Genomic DNA, 22,377 nt, shown 5'->3' on the forward strand with positions numbered 1-22,377 from the left:
AAGTGTTTTGGACTTGCTGCTTTTCACTCATCGAAGTGCGGCTATAAACTTTCAGCTCACTACCGTGAAGGCTGGGAAGACAGATCAGTGGGTAATAGTGCTTGCTGTGTAAGCCCCAAGACCAGTGCTTTATCCCTGGAACTCACTTCAAAAGCTGGACTTGGTGACCTGCATATGTCATCCCAGCACTCTCAGGGCAAGAAGGGAGGCAGAGGTAGGAGGTTTGGCTGGAAGTTCATGAATATAGCACTGTAACAGATTCAAGAGAGATTCTGCCTCAAAATAAGGTAGGAAAAAATAATTTGCTAGCAAAAAGTTGTCCTCTGTGTGCTGTTGCATGTGTACAGTCATGTGTATGCCTACATATACACACACATTCACACATACTCACATATGAGCACACACATATTTGTATGCACACACATACTTGCATAAATATACATACGCAAAGAAGCATATACTCATGCACACATGCATACACACATACTCACACATGAGCACACACACATTCACGCATGAATACACACATGCACATATGCTCACACACACTCACCCACTAAATAAATAAATAAATCCTAAGTGGTCGGCATGTCTTCTATCCTTCTGTTGGACAGTTCAACGGTTAAGCTTGATCATCAAGGATGGGATCTATTGACGCCTGTGCCCTGAGCCTATGGGCATGCCTGTAAAGGGTTTATCTAGATTAGATTCTCTGGGGTAGGAAATCCCATCATCCCTTGACCCTGCAGGAAGTGGGTGGAGCACCAGCCTTCATTGCCCTCCACTTCCTGAGAGCAGACAGCAGTGTGACCAGCTGTCGGAAGCTTCTGCTGTCCTGACTCCCCACCACAGGAGACCTCAAACAGCGAACCCGAACAAACCCTCCCTTCCCTAAGTTACTTCGTCCAGATGTTTTGTGCAACAAGGACAGAAACGAGTAACACAGATACTTGTGTAAAACAAGACTGGTCTGCGGTGTGGGCTGCACCTTCTCCGTCTCTGTGGCACTGGCACAGAATGGGAATGTGTTTGCTGAATATATTCTGAATATTCATCCTATAAATTTGGGGGGAGCTACAGCTCAGACCAAACCTGTCCTTCCTTTTATGGAACTTACAAGCGTGGAGTTCTTTGTTGTTGTTTAGATCTATTTATTTGCGTTTGGTGTTTGTAACTGCTTTGCCTATGTGCATGTATGTGTACCACGTGGTATTGGGAACCGAATGAAGGTGCCCTCCAAGAGCGGAAAGCGGTTCTTCTCTCTAGCCCCTTCACTTTTGCCTCGCTGTGCCCTTGTTTCTTCTACAACCTTTCCCTCTGCAAGTTAGTTGACGGATCCTGCACTGGCTGCTGTTCAGGTCGAAGGAGCCTTTTCCAAAGGACCACATTGTGCAGAACCTGGCTTGGAACCTGCAGAGGCAGCCCTCGCCACTGCCATCTTCGGGGCAGATCAGAACCCAGATGGTGCCTTCCAGAGGGCTCCCGCTAGGCCAAATTTGTTTCCAGCAGGCGGGTGGCTCTGGCCTCTGGAGGAAGCCAGAGAGAGCAGATCTTGTTCCAGGAAGGGGTGTTGCCTCAGGCGCTTCCACGGGAAAAAAAACGGAGAAGTGGCAGATGGGGAGTATTGGCCAGGAAACAACAGCACACGTTCAATTAAAATATCAAATAAGGAAGTAATAGGAACAGGGTGTTTAGCAGAGGACTTTGATGGCTCAAACCAGGCTGACTGAGCTGGGAGATCAAAGTTTCATCATCACAGGCAGAGGAGGTCACCGAGGGTTCTCCCACTTAAAACAGCCTTTACCGTCTTGGTCCTTTGAAAGTGCGGAAGCACTGATGTAGATATGATAGGTCTGTTACTATTTATAACCTCCATGGAAAGAAACTTAAAAAAGCCCCAAACTATGCAAAGTCAAGAATGATTCTGCTAGGGCTCCTCAGTTTCGAAGCTGTGTAGTCCCATCAGGCCTTGGGGTCTGTTTGGTTTCCGGCCAAGGAGAAGCCAAAGTGTGGGTTCCCGAGGGATGAGGGGAGAAGGAAAAAGGGCAGCCGTCAGCTCTTCACATGTTTATTCCGCCTCTGAGAGACGGTGTCCGTTGGCTCGGTGGGTGTCATCTTTCTCTGGAATCTTCTGGCTCCTGAATAGAAATAGGTGGGGACTGGAATGACCAAAATGCATGCAATAAAAATTAATACGAAGCAAACATGGAGGCAGGAGTGGCGCCGGAGAGGCTGTTGGCTCAGGCTGACACACCTGAGCTTCAGGTGTTGGCTTGGGTTTGCAGAGCCTCAGTTTACTCCCCAGGGAGAATGGGTAGAGGACTATACCTGGGAGGATGGAGCAGGACAATGCAGAGAAAGAGCTTAGGAAGTAAGAGGGCCAGAGACAGGCTGTCGGGACAGAGCAAAGGGGCTTGGAGTGTGTGTGTAGGTGTTCACGTATGTAGGAGTATGCATGTCTGTGTGTGTTTGTGTGGATGCCAGAGGTTAACCTTAGCTGTCATTCTTTTTCTTTCTTTCTTTTTTTTTGAAAGATTTATTTATCATGTATACAGTGTTCTGTCTGCATGTACACCTACATGCCAGAAGAGGGCACCAGATCCCATTATAGATGGTTGTGAGCCACCATGTGGTTGCTGGGAATGAACTCAGGACCTCTGGAAGAGAAGCTGGTGCTCTTAACTTCTGAGCCATCCCTCCAGCCCCTTATCTGTAATTCTTTAGGTGCTTTCCAGCTTGTTCCTTTTTTAAAAACAGGGTGTGTTGATTTGAAGGAAAATGTCCCCCATAGGTTCATATGTTTGACTACTTGGTCTCTACTTGGTGGAAATATTTAGGAAGGATTAGGCAGTGTGGCCTTGTCAGAGAAAGTGTGTCGCTGAGGGCACACTTTGCGGTTTCAAAAGATCATGCATGCCATTCCCAGTGTACCAATCTGTTTTCTGCTTGCTGAAGACATGAGCTCTCTGTGGCTGTGCCTTTGCACCTCAATCATGGGTTATAACCTGCTGAAACCATAAGCCCAATTAAATTCTTTCCTTTATAAATTGCTTTGGTTATGGTGTTTTATAACAGCAATAGAAAAATAACTAATACACCGGGTCTCTCACTGGTCTGGAACTCACTGGTTTGGTTAGGCTGCCTGGCCAATGAACCCTAGGGATCTACACTACTTCCTCAGCTCCGAAAGTAAAAGTTTATATAACCTGTCGATGGTAAAAGGATTTTTTAAAAAAAAATCATTCTTTGAGGGTACAGAGATATATTAACTGCTGTCCACTCTGAACAGGCACGAGAACGTCACTAATCTATGGGTACAAACATGAGTTTGAAAAAGACAGTCTGACACCATTGCATTGAGCAGAATGACAATAGAAAGTCCCCCCAGATCTTGTGACCAGGTTTACAGTGCAGGGCTTGGATTCCTACCTATGGGGCAGGCTTCAAATCCACCCAGAAAGTGACTGGTTACTCCCACAACAGTCATGCCACTACTGCACCAGGGGGCACATCTTGCCTGGTAGGTCAGTATTGCTAGTATGACATCTCTCCCCCTGCGACCCACATTGCACCTTCTAGCATTATGAAAGCTAGCAGGCATAGAAGAAGCTTCTAACTCAGTGCCAACTTGATTTGCTATGCCCTACATCCAAAGAGTGTGATCCCTTTAACAGTTTCCACTCAGTTTTGGTGTTCCTTGCCCTTTCTTTCTATAAACATAGATTCTGAGGATGGAACTTGGGCCTCTGTGCTTGGAAGACAAGCTCTACCCACTGAGCCATCTCCCTAGCCTGAGTGTTTGCTGTTGGTGGGTGTTTCACGCCTGTATACTTTTTTTTGTGGTAGTGTATGGTGGTTTCATAATCCTTTTGTGTTTCTAGGCATTTCTGAAGATGACTGAGCTGTGAGTTGTGGCTGGCTGTTGCTGAGGACCTGTTTTAGGCAGCTATATCAAAGCGGGGTTAAGGGAACATCTGGGTAGTTTTCCAGGCCTCATGAACAATAGGAGCCAGGAAACTAAGGCCTCATAAGAAGACGAGTGACTGGTCCTGAGCATGGGAAGCAGTGAGCGGGGAGGGGCTTTCCAAGCTCGGACCCGAACCTCTGTCTGAACAGCTTGAACCTCTCTCTGCTGTCGATTAGCTTTGGGAGCCTTGTCAAATCAGCTAGCCTCTCAAAAATTTATCAATAGCAATATGATAGCAATAGCAATATGTACATGTGTGTTCATTTTGTATATGCTCATGTGTGTTCAGGTGTGTGCATGTGGTGGCCAGAAGACAATTGTGGCTGTCATTTCTTAGATTTGGTTCATGATTTTTTTCTTTTGAGAAGAGGGCTTTCACTGGTCTGAAACTCACCGAGCATGCTAGGCTAGCTGGCTGGTGATCTCTACAACCTGCTTGTCTCTCCTCCATAGTGCTGGGATTATAAATGCACATGACCATGCCTAATGTTCTACGCATGGAACTCAGGTCCTCATGCATGCTATCCTCATGTATAACAAGCACTTTACTGACTGAGACATCTCCCAGCCCAGTACTAGTTTTTGTCTGTCTGTTTGTGTTTTTGTTATAAATTTTTAAACTTATATCTGTTTATGTGTGTCTGTGTGGGGATGCGTGCACATGCGTGTAGGGGCGCATGGAGGTACAAGGCATTGAAGACCCTGAAGCTGGAGTTCTAGACAACTGCTGGATACGAAACTTGAGTCCCTTGAAAGAGCATTAAGAGCTCTCACCCACCAAGTCATCTCTCTAGCCCCAGTACTAGTTCTTAAATCACAGGAGAGTTGAGAAAACCATGGGTCCTTATACGCACATGCACATGTAGACAGAAGTTTTTGTCCTGCTTAGTCCTGCAGTCATTTGTTTCCAAAGAAACACACAGAGGCTTATATTAATTATAAATTGTTTGGCCTATTAGTTCAGGCATATTATTAACTAGCTCTTACAACTTAAATTAACCCATAATTCTTGTCTATGTTTAGCCACATGACTTGGTACCTTTTCTTAATAATGTCACTGATCTTGCTTCCTCTGTGTCTGAGTGGTGACTGTGTGTCTACCCTTTCTCTTCCCAGAATTCTTGTCACCTGGTTGCCCTGGTTGCCCCACTTATACTTCATGCCTGGCTACTGGCCCATCAGCATTTTATTAAACCAATATGGTTGACAAATATTTGCAGTGTACGGAAGCATTATCCCATAGCATTTCCCCTTTCTCTTTCCAAAATAAGAATCCTAAATCTAATCTCCTTTTAGCCTTTTTTCCTAACCATTATCCATAACAACTTGTAATCAACACACTAAACAAAGACAAACATCTATAATCCATTTTTTGATAATGTGGGCATAGTTTTCTAAGCTACTTTTTGCTAACTGGGGGCACTGATAATCTTATGGGGACCCAAAGAAAATTTAGGATTATGGTCAAGTTCTGACTGGAGTATTCTGTGAGGCTGGATCATCTCAGCCAGCAGCTGTTCTGGATGTAGAACTCAGAAGAAACTGCAACAGAGGTACTCTAAAACATTGACTTATTTGGGCCATCCATTCCCTTTAGAGATTCTTCAGGGGGGTCTTCATCAATCAAACATATTTTCTTAATCAAGAATGAATTCACAGTCTCTTATATTGTGTGGAAACAAAAGCAAAACTTCTTCTCCAAAGTAACATCTTTTTTGACTTAAATTTTGAAGTCAAGGCCTTTTCAAAATATATAGGTTGGATAAATCCAGAAACTTTTATGATCAAATGTCTTTTAGCAGCTGTTGCTCCTTCCTCAGCAGACAAACAATTCAAAGACAACACAATAACATACAGTATCCAGACTCTCTGTGTATTTTCCATCTTTATGTGGCTTTTTTCTTACTTTACTTCTTTTATTTTTATTTTTTAATTTTTTTTTTTGAGACAGGGTTTCTCTGTGTATCTTTGGCTTTCCTAGAACTCACTCTGTAGACCAGGCTGGCCTCAGACTCACAGAGATCTGCCTGCCTCTGTCTCCCAAGTGTTGGGATTAAAAGCATGAGCCACCACACCTAGGTACTCTATTTTTTAAAAGAACTTTCTCTATCCTTTTTAGCTTCTCTTCCGAGCCTACATATATTTTTAAACACACTGTAAACTGTTTAGAGATTTTTTTTCCTGTCTGAATCTGTCTTTACTGTATATCTCTATCTTTTTTCTAAGTACATGAGTTTTAAATCTGCTAAGCAGCATGACTAGGATTAAAGCTATGACTTTGATGACTTGCTCCACCCCACTTCTTGACTACCTGAGAGTCATTGTGGAGGTACTGGTGGGAGCCATGTTTATTGTCACAACTTTGTGGAATTTCTAGGTCCATGCCATCACCAAGAAGCCTGCTGCCAGTTGCTCATAAGTATCATTTAAATGTTTGGTGGCAGAGCCTCTTAAAAGAACTGTGAGGTTTTTGCTGCTAATGCTGAGTCAGGAAGCCTCTCTTAAAGGAGCCCCACCTCTGCTCCCCACCAGCAAACAGAGCCTACAGGAGTAAAGATGGTTACCAAGAAGCTGCACTTGACTCTGTTCTTGTCTGTCTAGAATCCTTTTTTATAAAGCTTTCTCAGGCTTTATGTGGAAATTCTTTCCAAATGTTTGGGTGCCATTTATAGAAGGAAGTTTCTGTTCCTTCTGGTCCCACAACCATTCAGTCCCAAAGAAACACACAGAGGCTTATAGTAATTATAAACTGTTTGGTCTGTTAGCTCAGGCTCATTATTAACTAGCTCTTACAACTTAAACTAACCCATAATTCTTGTCTATGTTTAGTCACATGGTTTGGTTCCTTTTCTCAGTAAGGCATTCTCATCTTGCTTCCTCTGCATCTGGCTGGTGACTGAGTCTCTGCCTTTCCTCTTCCCAGAATTCTCCTAGTCTGTTCACTCCACTTATACTTCCTGCCTGGCTACTGGCCAATCGACATTTTAGTAAACCGATATGAGTGACGAATCTTTACAATGTACAAGAGCATCATCCTACAGTGTGCACATGAATATACACATGCATGCCAGCTACACACTGAGCAGGCAACGAAAAGTAGATGTGATTTTGCTCTCACTATTTGGAGATAGCCTTCTTCTATATTTCTCAAGAGATCTTCTGGACATCTTCCTGCCTTGCTGGCATTCATTTCCTGGTCCAGATTCTGGCACACAGGGAGTCTGCAAAGCCTCTACTTCCTGTGAGGGAAAGACACTCTGCACATGGTGCTGTGAAGATGGAGTACTCTCCAAATGGAGTTTCATTCCTGGGAGAGAGGTAGGAAAGAGAGCCAGAGGTTAAGTAAATGCTGGTGCCAAACCCTCTAGGTTTGCATCCCAGCTCCTCCCTTGGTTGCTGTGTGCTTCTCCGATGTGACTATTTCTTCTCCTTTTGCCCAGCACGGACATCATTGGTGCCAGCTTATAAAGGTTAACTGAGACACCCCTGGCAAGATGCCTAGCCTGCAGTTCATGCTGAGTGATGGTGTTTATGATTATCCAATTAGCATATGCAAAGCATTTCCATTTCTGGGTGACTTTACAGTCTCCACATTTTCCTCCCTAGTTTTTAAAAGCCAATGCACTATATATTTAACTCGCTACGGATTATCTTCATGGTGTCCCACTCTGGGGAGGCAGAAACAAGCCCCTGACACAAACACTGTTATCAAGTAGTTTACATTTCAATGAGGGGACACAAGTGCTGGGCAAAGAATGACCAAAACAACAAACAAACAAATACCACCACAAAACTACAGGAAAGGGGCAAAATCCCAGGGAAACAAAACTGTGTGTGCTTGTGTGTGTGTGTGTGTGTGTGAGAGAGAGAGAGAGAGAGAGAGAGAGAGAGAGAGAGAGAGAGAGAGAGAGAGTTCATAGAAGTTCTATCTAAAATTGTAGATCTAAGCTAAAGGCAGAGCTCCAGGGTAGAATGAGATCCATCCAGGAGACATAGGATGAGGGTGTATGTACTAAGTATGCAAAGGTCCAGTGGCTGCAGAGGAAGTGGCACACTCCTGACTGTCATGTGCAATCATGTGTGTAAGTGGAAAATACGGTTATAGAAAACAATCAACTGTTTGGGAACTGTCCCTGCCAAAGACCCCGAGATTAGAATTTGCATGCACGAGTTCTGAGTAGAAAGTGGTACTAAATAACCAGGTAGGCTTGGGGTTGTGAACCCGTGTGGGCAGAGCACAGGGCTGGTAGAGGTGTTTTATTGTAAACATGACCATTGGTGTGCTTTGTGAGAATTCCTTTCCCGGGGAGTTGTAAACAGTTTCTTACTTCTCAAGGTCTCAGTGACAAACAAAAGATCGATTCCACCAAACTTAACCTGGATAGTCAACTACCTTCACTTACAGAGTGAGGTGTGTGCGTGTGCATGTCTGTATGTATGTGTGCACGTGTGCGTGTGCGTGCGTGTGTGTGTGTGTGTGTGTGTGTGTGTGTGTGTGTGAAGGGCTCTCTCTAGGAAAGTCTTCTATGAGCTTGGGTGATGGCCTTTTCAAAGACCTGTAGGTGAAGCTCCTCTTAGTTAACCCACCATAAGCTTACGCTCCAACACTTCCCAAGGTCACATACAATTGGAGTGGAATTACATGGAAATGGCTGGAAGGAGCCGCTGGAAGCACAAGTGAGACTTTCTCACCCCCCCCCCATTTCTATGAGGGAATTAGAACAGCCAGGGAGCTCCACCCCAGTGATGGACAGGAATAGTGGGTCTCATGACCATGAGGCTGTTGCACTCAGAAGATGGTATGCTCCATCGGCAGGCCAACTGGTGAACTCTGAAGACTAAGGAAACATGCCTCTGTTATCCCACCCCAAGGATGATGGAGCTGGGATACAGATTCCTCTCTCTCTCTCTCTCTCTCTCTCTCTCTCTCTCTCTCTCTCTCCTCTCTCCCCCCCCCTCTCTCTCTCTCTCTCTCTCTCTCTCTCTCTCTCTCTCTCTCTCTCTCTCTCCAGGGTTTCTTTGTGTATTCCTGGCTGTCCTGGAACTAGCTCTATAGACCAGGCTGACCTTGAACTCACATAGATCTGCTTGCCTCTGCTTCCTGAGTATTGGGATTAAAGGTGTGCACCACTACTGTAATGGTAAAAATAAAAGGACACCATTCTCCAAGGGGCAGCAGCAGGCAGCGGGCCCCAGGCAGGGAGCCACATGGCAGGTGAGAGACAGCGATGGATAGGCATGCCATGCAAAATGAGGTTGGAGGTCGTATATTTATTTAATGGGTTATGGAAGGGAAAGGGAGAGAGGGAGGGAGAAGGGGGATGAGGAGAGAGAGGCAGAGAGAGAGAAAGAGAAATGGGCAGTGTAGGAGAAGCTACCTCTTCAGGAGAGAGAAGGAAAGGACACTCAGGCTGGAAGCAGAAGGAAGATCTGCTTGTTTCTTCAGACAGCGGAGGGAGCAAACGGGACTTTTCTCTTAAATGGACAGGACAGACCATTACAATCACTACCCGGCAGCATACAGATTCTGCTGTGCCCAGTCTGTGGGGACCCCAAAAGACCAACAGGGAGACTGACTCACCAAAACGCAAAGGCAAAGTTTATTCTCATGCAAGTGTACTAGCCGTCAGGAACCTCATCAGTGCAGCAAGAGGAGGTACCCCACCCTTCTAGAGATAACTATTTAAAGGCAAAACTCAGAAAAGTTAATTAGCAGGTTTGGGGTAATGGGTTCAATCCTGATTGGCTGGCATTTGTCTAGGGGTGTCCTGGTGAAAAGCGATGGGTGTGTGCTGGCAGGTGATTCTATTTACAATAGTTGGAAAGTTATGAATTTCTTTTGGATGGTCTGTTCCTGGGTGGTGCCTGGGTAGTCTCAGTTTGTGCTCTTCCTTGCAACCAGATATTGCCGTAGGGAAAACTACTGAGACTCAGGACTCTATTGAGCTTATCTATTGTGGCTGGGTCCTATAATTCTCCAACTTCTATTATTATCCCCAGGTGGTACTCTTTCCCTGGCATTTATCGTGCCATGCAGAAGTGGGCTCTAGCTGCCAAAGATGGTCCTTGAAGCAGATATCAGCTTTTAAATCTTGGCCAATATGGTAAAGGCAGGGTACCGAGGCACCCGCCACACACCCTAGCCCATATGGTGCTTAGAAGTTTCTGAGGTAGGTCAGGAATAGCTTGTGGAGGGCTCGGGGGCTGGGGTAAAGGATTTGAGAGTTTGTGCTCAGAGCAGCCCCTGTGCTAAAATAATTCTATTTTACCTTTAATTGTGTGTGTGTGTGTGTGTGTGTGTGTGTACTGGTGCCTATGGAAGCCAGAAGCATTGGATGCAGTTGTGAGTTGCCTGCCATAGTTGCTGGGGGCTGAACTTGAGTCTTTTGCAAGAGCAGGCCATACTCTTAACTGCTGAGTCATCCCTCTGGCCCTCACTGCTGGGTTTCAGGCAGAAAGGAGACAAAATTCAACCTACAACTTAGAAAGACCACTTTGGTCACTGGGTGAGGTCAGTTTGGTCTCTGGGTGGGGAACGGGTGAGCCCCACATGACAGGACATTTGGGAAGCTCCTTGGGCAGCTGGAGATGGTGGAGGTTGAGAGCTGGCAGGCTGGGGATAGAGGGAGGACAAGTTTGGGAGCACATTAGGAGACAGAATGATCTAGAGTTAATGAGAGCGGCTGTAGGGAAGGTAGATGTGTTTTTCCATAAAGACTTCCTTATGTTAAATTAGATGCAGGTGTCCCTGAGACTTGGCAAGTAGGCTGTAATTTTCCAGACTCCCCCATCTCCCTTGCTTGATAAAGTTCCGTCATCTGCTGAGGTCTGGTTGCCCACACCCCTCATGGTGCCTTCCAGGCTGCTGGGGCCAGCATAAAATAAATAGCCCCTGCTTCTGCTCTTGCCAGCTTCTCTTCTGCCTTGCCCACCCTGCTGTGCCTAGCGAGGGTTGGCTCCAAGTGCCAGCGTCTGAACCAGCATTATTGTCAAGGAATGTGGAAGCCGCCAGACCAGGGAGCAAGGGGCGGAGCAAGCCTTCCATTTGCCATCTGTGGAGTCAGCCAGAGTGCTCAGATGGCAGCTGGGGCCAACTCCCGATGACATACAGAGATGAGCTTCGCCAACCTGGCAGCCAGAGTCATCCGTGGGCGTGCGTGTCCACTGGGACCACCATCTTCTTTGACAGAATTGAGAGGCCAAGGTTTGGGGAGCGGCTCACGGTAAATTACTTTGTCCCCAATTACAGCTCCTCTGCTGGACTCCGCAGTGCACAGAATACTGTCACGTGCCCTAGGCAGCTTAAGGGTAGTGCTAGCTAGCCCTGACTAAAGATCATTATTTTAAAAAAGAAAAGAAAAAAATCACATTATTAGCTATTTTCAACAGTGGAACCTTATCTGGAATTCAGATCTCATGCTGTCAGAGTTTGAAGGGATTACGCACAGAGATTTATTCTTGGGAAATTTATTTTCTCAAGTAAAGCCAGTTCCCACACAGTCCTGCACTCTAATCACAAGGACCTGAAGAAAGCGGCTCTAGTTACTTCTCAGACCCCTACATTTCGCCTTAGGGGACTGGTTCAGAAATAGATTCCTGACCTGTGACGGACCAATTAGAAAGTTCCCTTGGGAGTCTGGATTTGGAACTGAGAAAGCGGAGACTTGTCCCGCTGCAGTCAGGAAATACCTGACAGACCCAACTTGAAGAGGAAAGGGTTTATTGTCAGCTCTCAATTCTAGGGGGCGCATGCGCATCTATAATGGCAGGGAGGTATCCTGCCGCTGGTCACAGGAAGCAGAGAAGAGTGGGTACCTGTGCTCAGCTTGCTTCCTCCATATTTGGACCAGGACCCCCATCCCCGGCATGGAATGGTGCCATTCAAATTCAGGGATGGCCTTCTCACTCAGTTAACCCAATCTAGTGAATGAATCCCTTTCAGACACACCCAGGGATTTCTTTCCATGGTGTTTTTTATTTAACTTTTATTTTTATTTTATTTTTTACATACTAGTCCAGTTCCCCCTCCCCCTCCCATTCCTCCTACCTCTCCCCCAAATCTGCTCCTCAGAGAGGGTAAGGCCTCCCATGGGGAGTCAAGGAATTCTGTCACATCACCACGGTGAGGCAGGACCACGGCCCTCCCCCTCGTTTCTAGGCTGAGCAGGGTTTCTCTTCATAGGAAATGGGCTCCAAAAAGCCAGATCATCCATGATCCTGGTCCCGCTGCCGGTGGCCCCACTAACTGCCCAAGCCTACTGCCATCTGCTTTCAAGGGGCTAGATTGGTCTTATGTAGGCTTCCTGGTAAGGAGTCAGGGGCTCCTCCGAAAGCCACCATGGTGCAATGAAGGCCCGGTCAGGACCGAGGTGGGATCCGGAGGCCTCTCCATTATGTTTTTAAACCCCATCAAGGTGATTATGAAGTGCCTAGATTTGTGACGTGTGAAAGGAGACAGGTAGTCAGGGGGAGGAGGAGGGAGGGGAGAAGGGGAGTAAGGAGGCAGAAGAACGGGTTCAATAAAGATAAATCACCCAACATCCAAATACTGGCATGAATGTCTTAAAGAATAAACTCAGGCTGGAAAAGAAACCCAAACTCTTCTAGCAAGCTCCTCCCCAAGCCATTTGTCACATAAAGGGATCAACATCAGTGATCCACCACATCTAGTGTTTTTGTTCATTCGCTCATTTATTCATACACCCAATTTTTGAGCCTTTAAAATGTTTTTGGTCTGTCTTTCCTACTTGGGTCATTGTCCTGTATTTGGGAGACAGAGAAGAAAAATCTCAAAGCCTCTAGACTGGGTACCCATCCCACTTTTCCCTGCTCCCTCACTCCCTAGTGGGTCTCACCTCCTTGAAGGACTGGCAGGTCCTTGAGCACTGGCTTCTGCACCCTCCCCCGTCTCAGTCCATCCGAAGCATTTTTCTCCCAGTGCCTTCGGCAGCCCATCAGCTTAGAAGTGTGTTCACCACTCCCTTTGGAAGTCTTTCTTGCTATGCTTTTTACATGCAAATTCAGCAACCTGGCTTTGCACAGAGTCCCTGAAGTCCCCAGTAAAACCGCATTGCTCACTTGACCTAGGGGTGCAGGCCTGGAGTTTCGGCTGCTTGGGAGGCTGAGGCAGGAGGGTCACAAGTTCAAGGCCAGTATGAGCCACAAGAGTGACTTGAAAGCCAGCTTGGCTAGCCTAGTTGAGACAGTGTCTCACGGTAAAGAGTGGAATGAGGGCTGGGGATGCAGCTCAGAGTTCTAGCCTAGTAGGAAACATCAGCACAAACAAGCCCACATCTCCTTATTGGGGTTGGCAGCTGATCTCACCACTGTAGCTCCTGCAATAGTAATGGGGGCCACACCCATCACATCAAAGGCTTCCCAAACAGAGGGCACACATACATGGAGAATCTCAATAACACAGGCATCTAGGCATTTGTTTATTACGTCTAAGTGTGTGTGTGTGTGTGTGTGTGTGTGTGTGTGTGTGTGTGTGTAAGCACCTGCCGCAGTATACATGAGGCCAGAGGACAACTTTCAGGAGTTGATGCTCTCTTCCCAACATATGGGTCCTAGAGATCAAACTTAGGTTGTTGGCCTTAATGGAGAGCCTTTGCCGGCTGAGCCTTCTGATCAAACTCATTTCTTTGTGTAGCTTCAAGGACAAAGCGTGGACTCAGGAAATACTGTCCATGCTATAGCCACAAGCTTCATCTGGTTTGGTCAACACCACTACCAATGTTTCTGTCAGAGCTTCTAGAATCCATGCCGCCCACAAGTAGCAGGTTGGAGTGTTAAGTTACTGTCAACCCTGACTTCTGCCAGTGACACCCAGGAGCTGGCGTATGTTAAACACAGTAGCTGCGGGGCTGGAGAGATGGTTCAGTGGTTCAGAGCATTGGCTGTTCTTCCAAAGGGCCGGGGTTTGGTTTCTAGCACCCATGTGGTGGCTAGCCATCATCTGTGACTCAAGCCACAGATCTGATGACCTCTTCTAGCCTCCATGGGTACTGCACACGCGTGATACACAGACACACGTGCAGACAAAACACCCACACAGAAGAAAAACAAATAAATCTCAAAAGCAAAACAAACACAGCACCATAGCTCCTTCGTTCCTTTTACTTTGAACATGATAAGCTGAGACCCAGGGGCAAATGGGAGGGCAAAGATGTTTGTATATGACCTTGAACTTCTGATCTTCCTGTCTCTACCTCTTTAGTGCTAGGGTTACGAGCATGCACTATCACACGGGTTTATACAGGGCTGGGGAATCAGTCCTAGAGTTTCATGCTTACCGGACAAGCACCCTACCACTCAAATGACATCTGCGGTGCCCTCCACTTCTTAAATGTACCAGTTTCACCCAGTTCTCTGGCCGGACCCCCAGCATGCAACATTCTAGTCAAGCTCCAGTGTGTGCAAGTTCCTGTTTTCTTTAAGACCCTAACAACGGGAGCCTGAACGCATGAGCCAACCAAACAAAGCCGTAAAGCCAATTAGTTGTATTGATGAGCAGTGTTTATGGGTTCTCACAGATCAATTCATAAATATTATAAATTGAAACCATTTCTAAACAATGCCCCGTGACTAATGGCTTGGGTTGTAGTGGGTCCCCCAGTCTGTTGAGTACCTAATTGTGCTCGGCTTCAATGAATGTTTTTGTGACCTGAGTCCTGCAGCTTCAAGGTCAAAGAGCCTGCATTTCTAGCTGCCGGATTGGGTGACAGAAACCCTGGATTTCTTTATTAGCAAATATTTATTATACACATTGGCTTCCATCATGATGTTTTCATACCTGTGTGTAATAGAGTTGGTCGTATTCATCACCACCCTCTCCTGTCCCCCTCACCCTCTCTCTCAGTCTTTTCCTCTTCTCAACGAGTTGCCGCCTCCCTTTTAGTGAGTGGGTGAGTTTAATTAGAATTTCTTATAGGAGAAGGGTGAAAGGTTATTTACAGAGCATGGGTATGCTACCTGTGGGTCCACCACTGAAGAAATGCCTCCTTTCCCTTGGACCATGAACTTACCTGTAAATCCTCAAGGAGCGGCTGGGCCTCATGAGCCCCTCCCCACTCCATGACAGGATGCTGATAGACAGTGTCTTGGTAATCACACATGCTATGAACTCAGGACTGTAAGGGCTGTGTCCAGCCCCAGAAGACAGCATCCACAGTACTCCACCCTTATTCCAGTTCTTACATTCTTTCTGGTCTAGCCTTGGAGGGGGTGCTAACTGTCCCATTTATGACTGGGCATTTTACACTTTCGTGTTCTCAACAGTACTTGGCTGAATTTTTATTTATTTATTTATTTATTGAAAAAAATTTCTGCCTCCTCCCAGCCTCCCATTTCCCTCCCCTTCCTCCCACTCCTCTCCCCCTCCCCCTTTCTCTCCCCCTCCCTCTCCAGTCCGAAGAGCAGTCAGGGTTCCCTGCCCTGTGGAAAGTGGTCCTCCACCCTCCATCCAGGTCTAGGAAGGTGAGCATTCAAACTGGCTAGGCTCCCACAAAGCCAGAACATGAAGTAGGATCAAAACCCAGTGCCATTGTCCTTGGCTTCTCATCAGCCCTCATTGTCTGCCACGTTCAAAGAGTCCGGTTTTATCCCATGCTTTTTCAGTCCCAGTCCAGCTGGCCTTGGTGAGCTCCCAATAGATCAGCCCCACTGTCTCAGTGGGGGGGTGCACCCCTCGTGGTCCTGACTTCCTTGCTCATGTTCTCCCTCCTTCTGCTCCTCATTGGGACCTTGGGAGCTCATTCCGGTGCTCCAATGTGGGTCTCTGTCTCTATCTCCATCCATCGACAGATGAAAATTCTATGGTGATATGCAAGATATTCATCAGTATGGCTATAGGATAGGGCCATTTCAGGTTCCCTATCCCCAGCTGCCCAAGGAACTAACTGGGGACATTGCCCTGCGCACCTGGGAGCCCCTCTAGGTTCAAGTCTCTTGCCAACCCTAAGATGGCTCCCTTAATTAAGATATATACTTCCCTGCTCCCATATCCACCCTTTCTTTATCCCACCATTCCATTTCCCCAAGTTCTCCCCATCCTCCTTTTCTCACTTTCTCTCCCCATCTCCCCTTACCCCCATCCCACCCCACCTCCAAGATCCCAATTTTTTGCCCAGCAATCTTGTCTACTTCCCATATCCAGGAGGATAACTATATGTTTTTCTTTGGGTTCACCTTCTTATTTAGCTTCTTTAGGATCACAAATTATAGACTCAATGTCCTTTATTTATGGCTAGAAACCAATTATGAGTGAGTACATCCCATGTTCATCTTTTTGGGTCTGGTTTACCTCACTCAGGATAGTGTTTTCTATTTCCATCTATTTGCATGCAAAATTCAAGAAGTCACTGTTTTTTACCGCTGAGTAGTACTCTAATGTGTATAAATTCCACACTTTCTTCATCCATTCTTCTTGAAGGACATCTAGGCTGTTTCCAGGTTCTCGCTACTACAAATAATGCTGCTATGAACATAGTTGAACAAATGCTTTTGCAATATGATAGGGCATCTCTTGGGCATATTCCCAAGAGTGGTATTGCTGGGTCCTGGGTTAGGTTGATCCCAAATTTCCTGAGAAACCGCCACACTGATTTCCAAAGTGGTTGCACAAGTTTGCATTCCCACCAGCAATGGATGAGGGTACACCTTCCTCCACAACCTCTCCAGCAAAGGCTATCATTGGTGTTTTTAATTTTAACTTGGCTGAATTTTTGCCTTGGGGACTGTAGGCACCGCTGTTTCATTCCCACCGATGGGAAATACTCTCTGCGGTTTCAAAAGACGGCCATTCATTTATTTCTGTGTGTTCTCTGCTGTGTCATGCACAGGGAATACAACAATGTACTGGTCAGGACAGGCCAAGTCTGCAGAAATGCAAAGCTCTTAGCTTTGAAATCCCAGACTATGTTAGTAACACCCCGCCCCTTCTCATTTCTACATACTGAGCATGATCCATAGGGGGCGCTCTCTGGATAGTGATGCAGGTGGGTGGGTGCCATCATCTGTGCTGTAGGGAAGCTGCTAACTGGAGAGCTGACACCATCTTGGCTGAGCGTCTTACCAGAAGCAACGCATAGGAGCCCATGAGATAGAATCAGTCACGTGGTCCCAATTAACAGCTGTCTTGGAGAGCTCGTACTGTTGGAGAAGTCAGGGGTCAAACAAATTATTACATAAATAATTACTTAATAATTGGGATGATGGCTACAAAGAAAACGCAGGATCCCATGAGAGTGTTAAACAGGAGACCCAGTGCTTTCTAGTGGGCTTTGAGAAGTTTTCCTAGGGGAGGGTTGAAGCAGAGGAGACTTGAAGGGTGTCAGGGAAACTCGTCAGGCTCTGAGAGGGAAGGACACACCTGTCATGACTCACAGGCAGCTCCCATGGGAGTGTTGCTGGCCACATGAGAGGTAGAAACAGAAACAGCAAAGGCAGCCTGTGCAGCTGACTTTGTGCTGGGCTGTGAGCATTCTGTGCCCAGGGCATTCGCGTCCTTCTTATCTGGTTTAGAACACATTGCCCAGTGAATGTTTGGGCCATATTAGAAGTTATATGTGCCCTTGCAGCTCAGGCCCTTGAGTTCTCTGTGCTGTGTCTTCTGGAGATGACCACCTACTCAGCTCGAGAGCGCCGCAGCCCTAAGGTATGGGAGGACCTTCGCTTGCTTTTAGGATGATCTTCCTGTGTCTATTTGGTGACTCACCGGGTCCCCCAGATACCAGCTCATCACTAAAATGACAGCGTTTGGTTGAGCAGAGCTTGTGAAAGTGTTTCATGCAGTTGGATGTTTCTGGAAAATGGAATCCAGGATTGGTGACAGATAGAGGTAGGACTTAGCCTGGGGGAAGATCTCCAAATGTAACCCCCCATCTAACAGAAATTGGGGCTTCTTTGGGAAGTCCGGCATATGGTATGTGTCCAACAAACTGTGGTATCAGCTCAGGTCCAAGCTGTGGTGGGGCGGGGGGGGGGGGCTACAGACCCCGAAAGGGTCTCTGGAGACAAATGAAACAAAGAGTCTTGATTTTCATCTGGGATGGTTGTAGCCACTTTCCTGCCTTTCTGGATTGGGTCTCACATTGCCCACAGCAACCTCCAAATTGCTTTGTAATAGAGGATGACGTTGAGTTTCTGATCTTTCTGCATCCACCTCCAAGTGCCAAGATTCCAGGTGAGCACTGACTGCTAGGTCTGTTTACATGGTGCTGGGAGAACCGTGGCATCATGCATACAAGCCAGTCCCCAGCGAACTATCACACCTAGGCCCCATACTCCATTTTAAGGGTTCCTTTTTGTTTCGTTTTGTTTTTGTTTTTTTGAGACAGAGTTTTTCTGTGTAGCTCTGGAGCCTGTCCTTGAACTCGCTCTGTAGACTAGTCTGGTCTCAAACTCACAGAGATCCGCCTGCCTCTGTCTCCTGAGTGATTTTAAGGGTTCTTATAAGGATTGATGAGTCTAATAGAGAGGGGGAGAGAGAAAGAGAAGAGAGGAAGAGACACTTTCAAGATTGTTTCCCACCCTGTCCTCCTTTTCTTCCTCCCTCTCTTCCTCCTTCTCCTTCCTTCCTTCCTTCCTTCCTTCCTTCCTTCCTTCCTTCCTTCCTTCCTTCCTACTTTTCTTTCTTTAAGACAAAGTCTTACTATGTAGCCCTGGCTGGCCTGGGACACTCTGTAGATCAGGCTAACCTCAAACTCACAGAGATCCTCCTTCCTCTGCCTCCCAAGTGCTGGGACTAAAGGTTTGCACGACCACACTAAGCCTTACCCAGCTTGTTCTGAAGATGGAGAAAGTGACCCCCAGGCAAGGAGTGAGTGTGGAAGTCTCTAGAAGCTGAAAAGCAGACCCTTCTCCACCTGCTCAGAAGGAACACAACTGCACAGTAAGCTTGATTTTGAACCTGTAAGACTCAGTTCTGGACTTCTGACTGCCTGGAGCTGTCAGGTAATAACTGAGGATGGCCTTGAGAGCCAACAAGTTATGTAATCTGACACACTAGCAACACGAAGTTCATACACTCCTCTGTGACTAGAACCTACTTAACCCGGCGGATGCTTATGACCCCTATTAACTGGGCCAGCCTACGAATGGTACAGCCTAGTCCTGGGTTCCCCATGTCGGTCACAACACTTATCTCAGTGGACACTCCAACACATATACACATATGAGAGAGAGAGAGAGAGAGAGAGAGAGAGAGAGAGAGAGAGAGAGAGGGTCATATCTATGTAGCGGACAATTAGCTACTGGAGGTAAATCAGCAGCTCAGGGTCATGCAGGTGGCAAGTGTATGGTGAGGACATCTTTGAAGCATGTCCAGATGCATTTGGATCAGAAGCCATCACCTGTTCCTTTATCTTCATATGTAGCCATTTGCAGAGAGCCCTGGAGAGGCACACAGATGCTGACTTTATTATAAGCCGTGTTATATACAAGGCTGGATTCTCAACTCCTCTTCCTGGTGCAAGAAGCCCGTGTCTTTGTGGGTGTTTATTCTGGAGTAATTTTATGTCAACACGTGGCTAGATTCATCTGAAAGGAGGCAACCTCCATTGAGAAAATGCCTCCATAAAATTCAGCTGTAGGGCATTTTCTTAATGATTGATGGGGAGGGCCCAGCTCATTGTGGGTGGTGCCATCCACAGAATGGTGGTCCCAGGTTCTATAAGAAAGCAGGCTGAGCAAGCCATGAGGAGCAAGCCAGTAAGCAGCACCTGTAGAAGGAGCTGTGGGCAGGCCTGCTTTTCGTCCTGCCTGGCTCCTGCATGGTTAGCTTTACACCGGAAATAACAACACGCAAATTGTGTCCATTTAAACACTGCTTGGCCCATTAGTTCTAGCCTCTTATTGGCTAGTTCTCATATCTTGATTAACCCATTTCTAATAATCTGTGTAGCATCACGAGGTGGTGGCTTACCGGGAAAGATTCAGCATGTCTGACCTGGCGCCTGACTCCATCGCGTCTGGCCTGGAGAGGAGAGGCATGGTGTCTGACCTCACTTCCCTTCTTCCTTGCATTCTGTTCTGTCTACTCCACCTACCTAATTTTCTGACCTATCAGGCCAAGCAGTTTTCTTTATTAATTAACCAATGAAACACCAGATTGATAGAAGACCCACCTGCATCAAGCACCCTCCATGGCCTCTGCATCAGCCCCTGCCTCCAGGTTCCTGCCTAGTGTGAGTTCCTGTCCTGTTTCCCTCCAATGATGGACCATGACACAGAAATGTAAGCTGAATAAACCCTCTCCTTCCTAACTTGCTTTTGGTCATGGTGTTTCATGACAGCATTGGAAACCCTGACTAGGCCAGTGTTGCTGTGTGTGTGGGAGGAGAGTGGACTTTGCTGTGTGTTTAATTTCATCTGGGCCACGTGCTCTTTGGAAGCCAGTTTTCTCCCTTGGAAATGGAGAGGAGTAAGCCTCACTCTTCTTTGAATTTTGTTCCTTTCCGTGTGCAGGACTCTCCATCTGGAAGGAAGAGGCTGAAGAGATGCAGAGCTTGGTCCTAGGTGGAGCCCAGCACCTGGTCTAGCTGGAAACAGAACCAGCTGGTCTCGCTCTTGTCATATGGGCTCCCACTGCGTGACGACACATGAGATCGGGAAAATGAGCAGTTGAGCAAACCACGTATAATCAGAGCACATGCAAACCACAGCCACGCTGCCCCTTTCAGGGTATTTTGCGAAATTCTTTTTGGTACATGGGATGAATATTGTTTTGAATGTTTATTGATGGCCAAAAAACCCCCATAGATGTTCATTTTGGAAGTGCTAGAAAACACAGAGAAAGATCCAGAAGGGTGGCCACTTGACCTCTACCTACCAGACCCAACTACAGTAATGTTTTAGGTATTGTTTTTTTTTCCCTCATGACTCTGACCTTGATGACATCATTTAACTTGAGACCCATTTTTCCCCCACTTCATGTCACTTATATCTGGTGGCCTGGTTAGCTTTAATTGTCACCTTGTCACAGCCTAGGGTCATCTGAGAAGGGAGCCTCAACTGAGGGATTGCCCAGGTCTGCTTGGCTTGTGGGTTTGTCTGTGAGGATTGTCTTAATTGCTAGTTGATGTAGGGGGGGCCTAGCCAGCTGTGGACGGCACCATTCCCTGGGCCCGGGACTGTATAAGGAAGCTACCTGAGCATGGTGGGAGAGCCAGGAAACAGTGTTTCTCCATGGTGTTGGCTTCAAGCTCCTGTTCTGACTTCCCTCAGTGAAAGCCAAACGAACCCTTTACTCCCCTAAGTTGCCTTTGGTCACAGTATTTTCTCACAGCAACAGAAAGGAAGCTAGGACACATGGATCTTTCTCACCACAATTAAACATAATTTAAAATTATACAGGACTTCTGGTCACAAGTTTTGTCTGCAGTATCCAGGTTGAGATCCTGGTCCCACCACTTCTTAGCTGTGTATTCTCAAGTCCTCATTTAACCCAGTGATCCCAACTCTTAGAGCCTCCTCAGTCCAGAATTCACCCCTACCATCGGCCTGGGCCCTGAGGGACAACTGATGACAGTAACACATGGAGACATCTTTGGTTGTCACAACTGGGTGAAGGAGATGGTTGCTGGCTTTGCCATTGTCGACCGCCCTACAGGGCACATGTCAGCTACCAAAGACCTCATGACAAAGATCGAGCTAGTCATCAATGCCAGAGGACCAAGGTTAGCCCAGAACGGATGTCTCTTGAGTTCCAGGGTTGATATGAGAAGTGAATGACAGTCCCTTTAATGTCCTTGACGGGGTGACCTCAGCGCTCTGCTTGGTTCCCAGGACATATACAGTTGTTCGCTGCGTTCTCTTGTCCTTCCTTTGACCTTCTCTGTCTGCCCGGGACTTAACACCACTGCCAGCCTTGCTCTCTGTGGTCTGACTACACCATGCACAGCACAGAAAGATGCGAAGGGAACCAAGACAGAGGAAAGAGAGGCAGAGACAGGAGAGGAGAGTGATATTGAATGGGCTATCCATAAGGAAGAGACTTTGTCTTTCCTTGTATCACATGCCCAGCCCTCATCCATAGCTGTGACGAAGGAAGGTCATGTCCTCTCACCCAATGTGACTGCCTTGACCTGCCTTTCAATTAGGAACTCATCCTGAGAAGTGGAATATTGGGGTAGATCTGGGGAGGGGGGCCCAGAAGCATATCCACTATTGCCTTCCTTAGGAGAAGTAGGCTTAGTTGGGTTGTGCCAGTCAGGGCAATGAGAGCTTTGAGGCAGAGCTGATGCGAGGATCCAGAGAGTCTCAGAAGCCTTCTCCAGGCATGGCATATGAGCACAGAGGAGACCTCAGTGGCTCCTCTGGCCAGCACTGCTGGGGAATGGCCAGGCTGGGAAGCTTCTTGGAGGCAGAGCTCCGAGTGGGAGGCAGGAGCCCTGTACTCTGAATTCACC

The 22,377-nt window shown here is 47.0% G+C and overlaps 1 protein-coding gene across 1 annotated transcript in view; it reads left to right on the forward strand.

Moving 5' to 3' along the window:
* Window positions 1–21,031, forward strand: part of Suds3 (SDS3 homolog, SIN3A corepressor complex component) — a 106,174-nt gene extending 85,143 nt beyond the window's left edge. Inside the window, exon 12 of the mRNA XM_050158999.1 lies at window positions 20,435–21,031. Within this exon, the coding sequence (XP_050014956.1) occupies window positions 20,435–20,485 (51 nt within the window). The 3' untranslated portion in view covers window positions 20,486–21,031. The remainder of the gene's footprint in view (window positions 1–20,434) is intronic.
* The last annotated feature ends 1,346 nt before the right edge of the window (window positions 21,032–22,377 follow it).

The sequence above is a fragment of the Alexandromys fortis genome, unplaced genomic scaffold (assembly GCF_014885135.2).
Source record: "Alexandromys fortis isolate MF-2015 unplaced genomic scaffold, M_Fortis_MF-2015_v1.1 scaffold_90, whole genome shotgun sequence".
In the NCBI taxonomy this organism is placed as follows: Eukaryota; Metazoa; Chordata; class Mammalia; order Rodentia; family Cricetidae; genus Alexandromys; species Alexandromys fortis.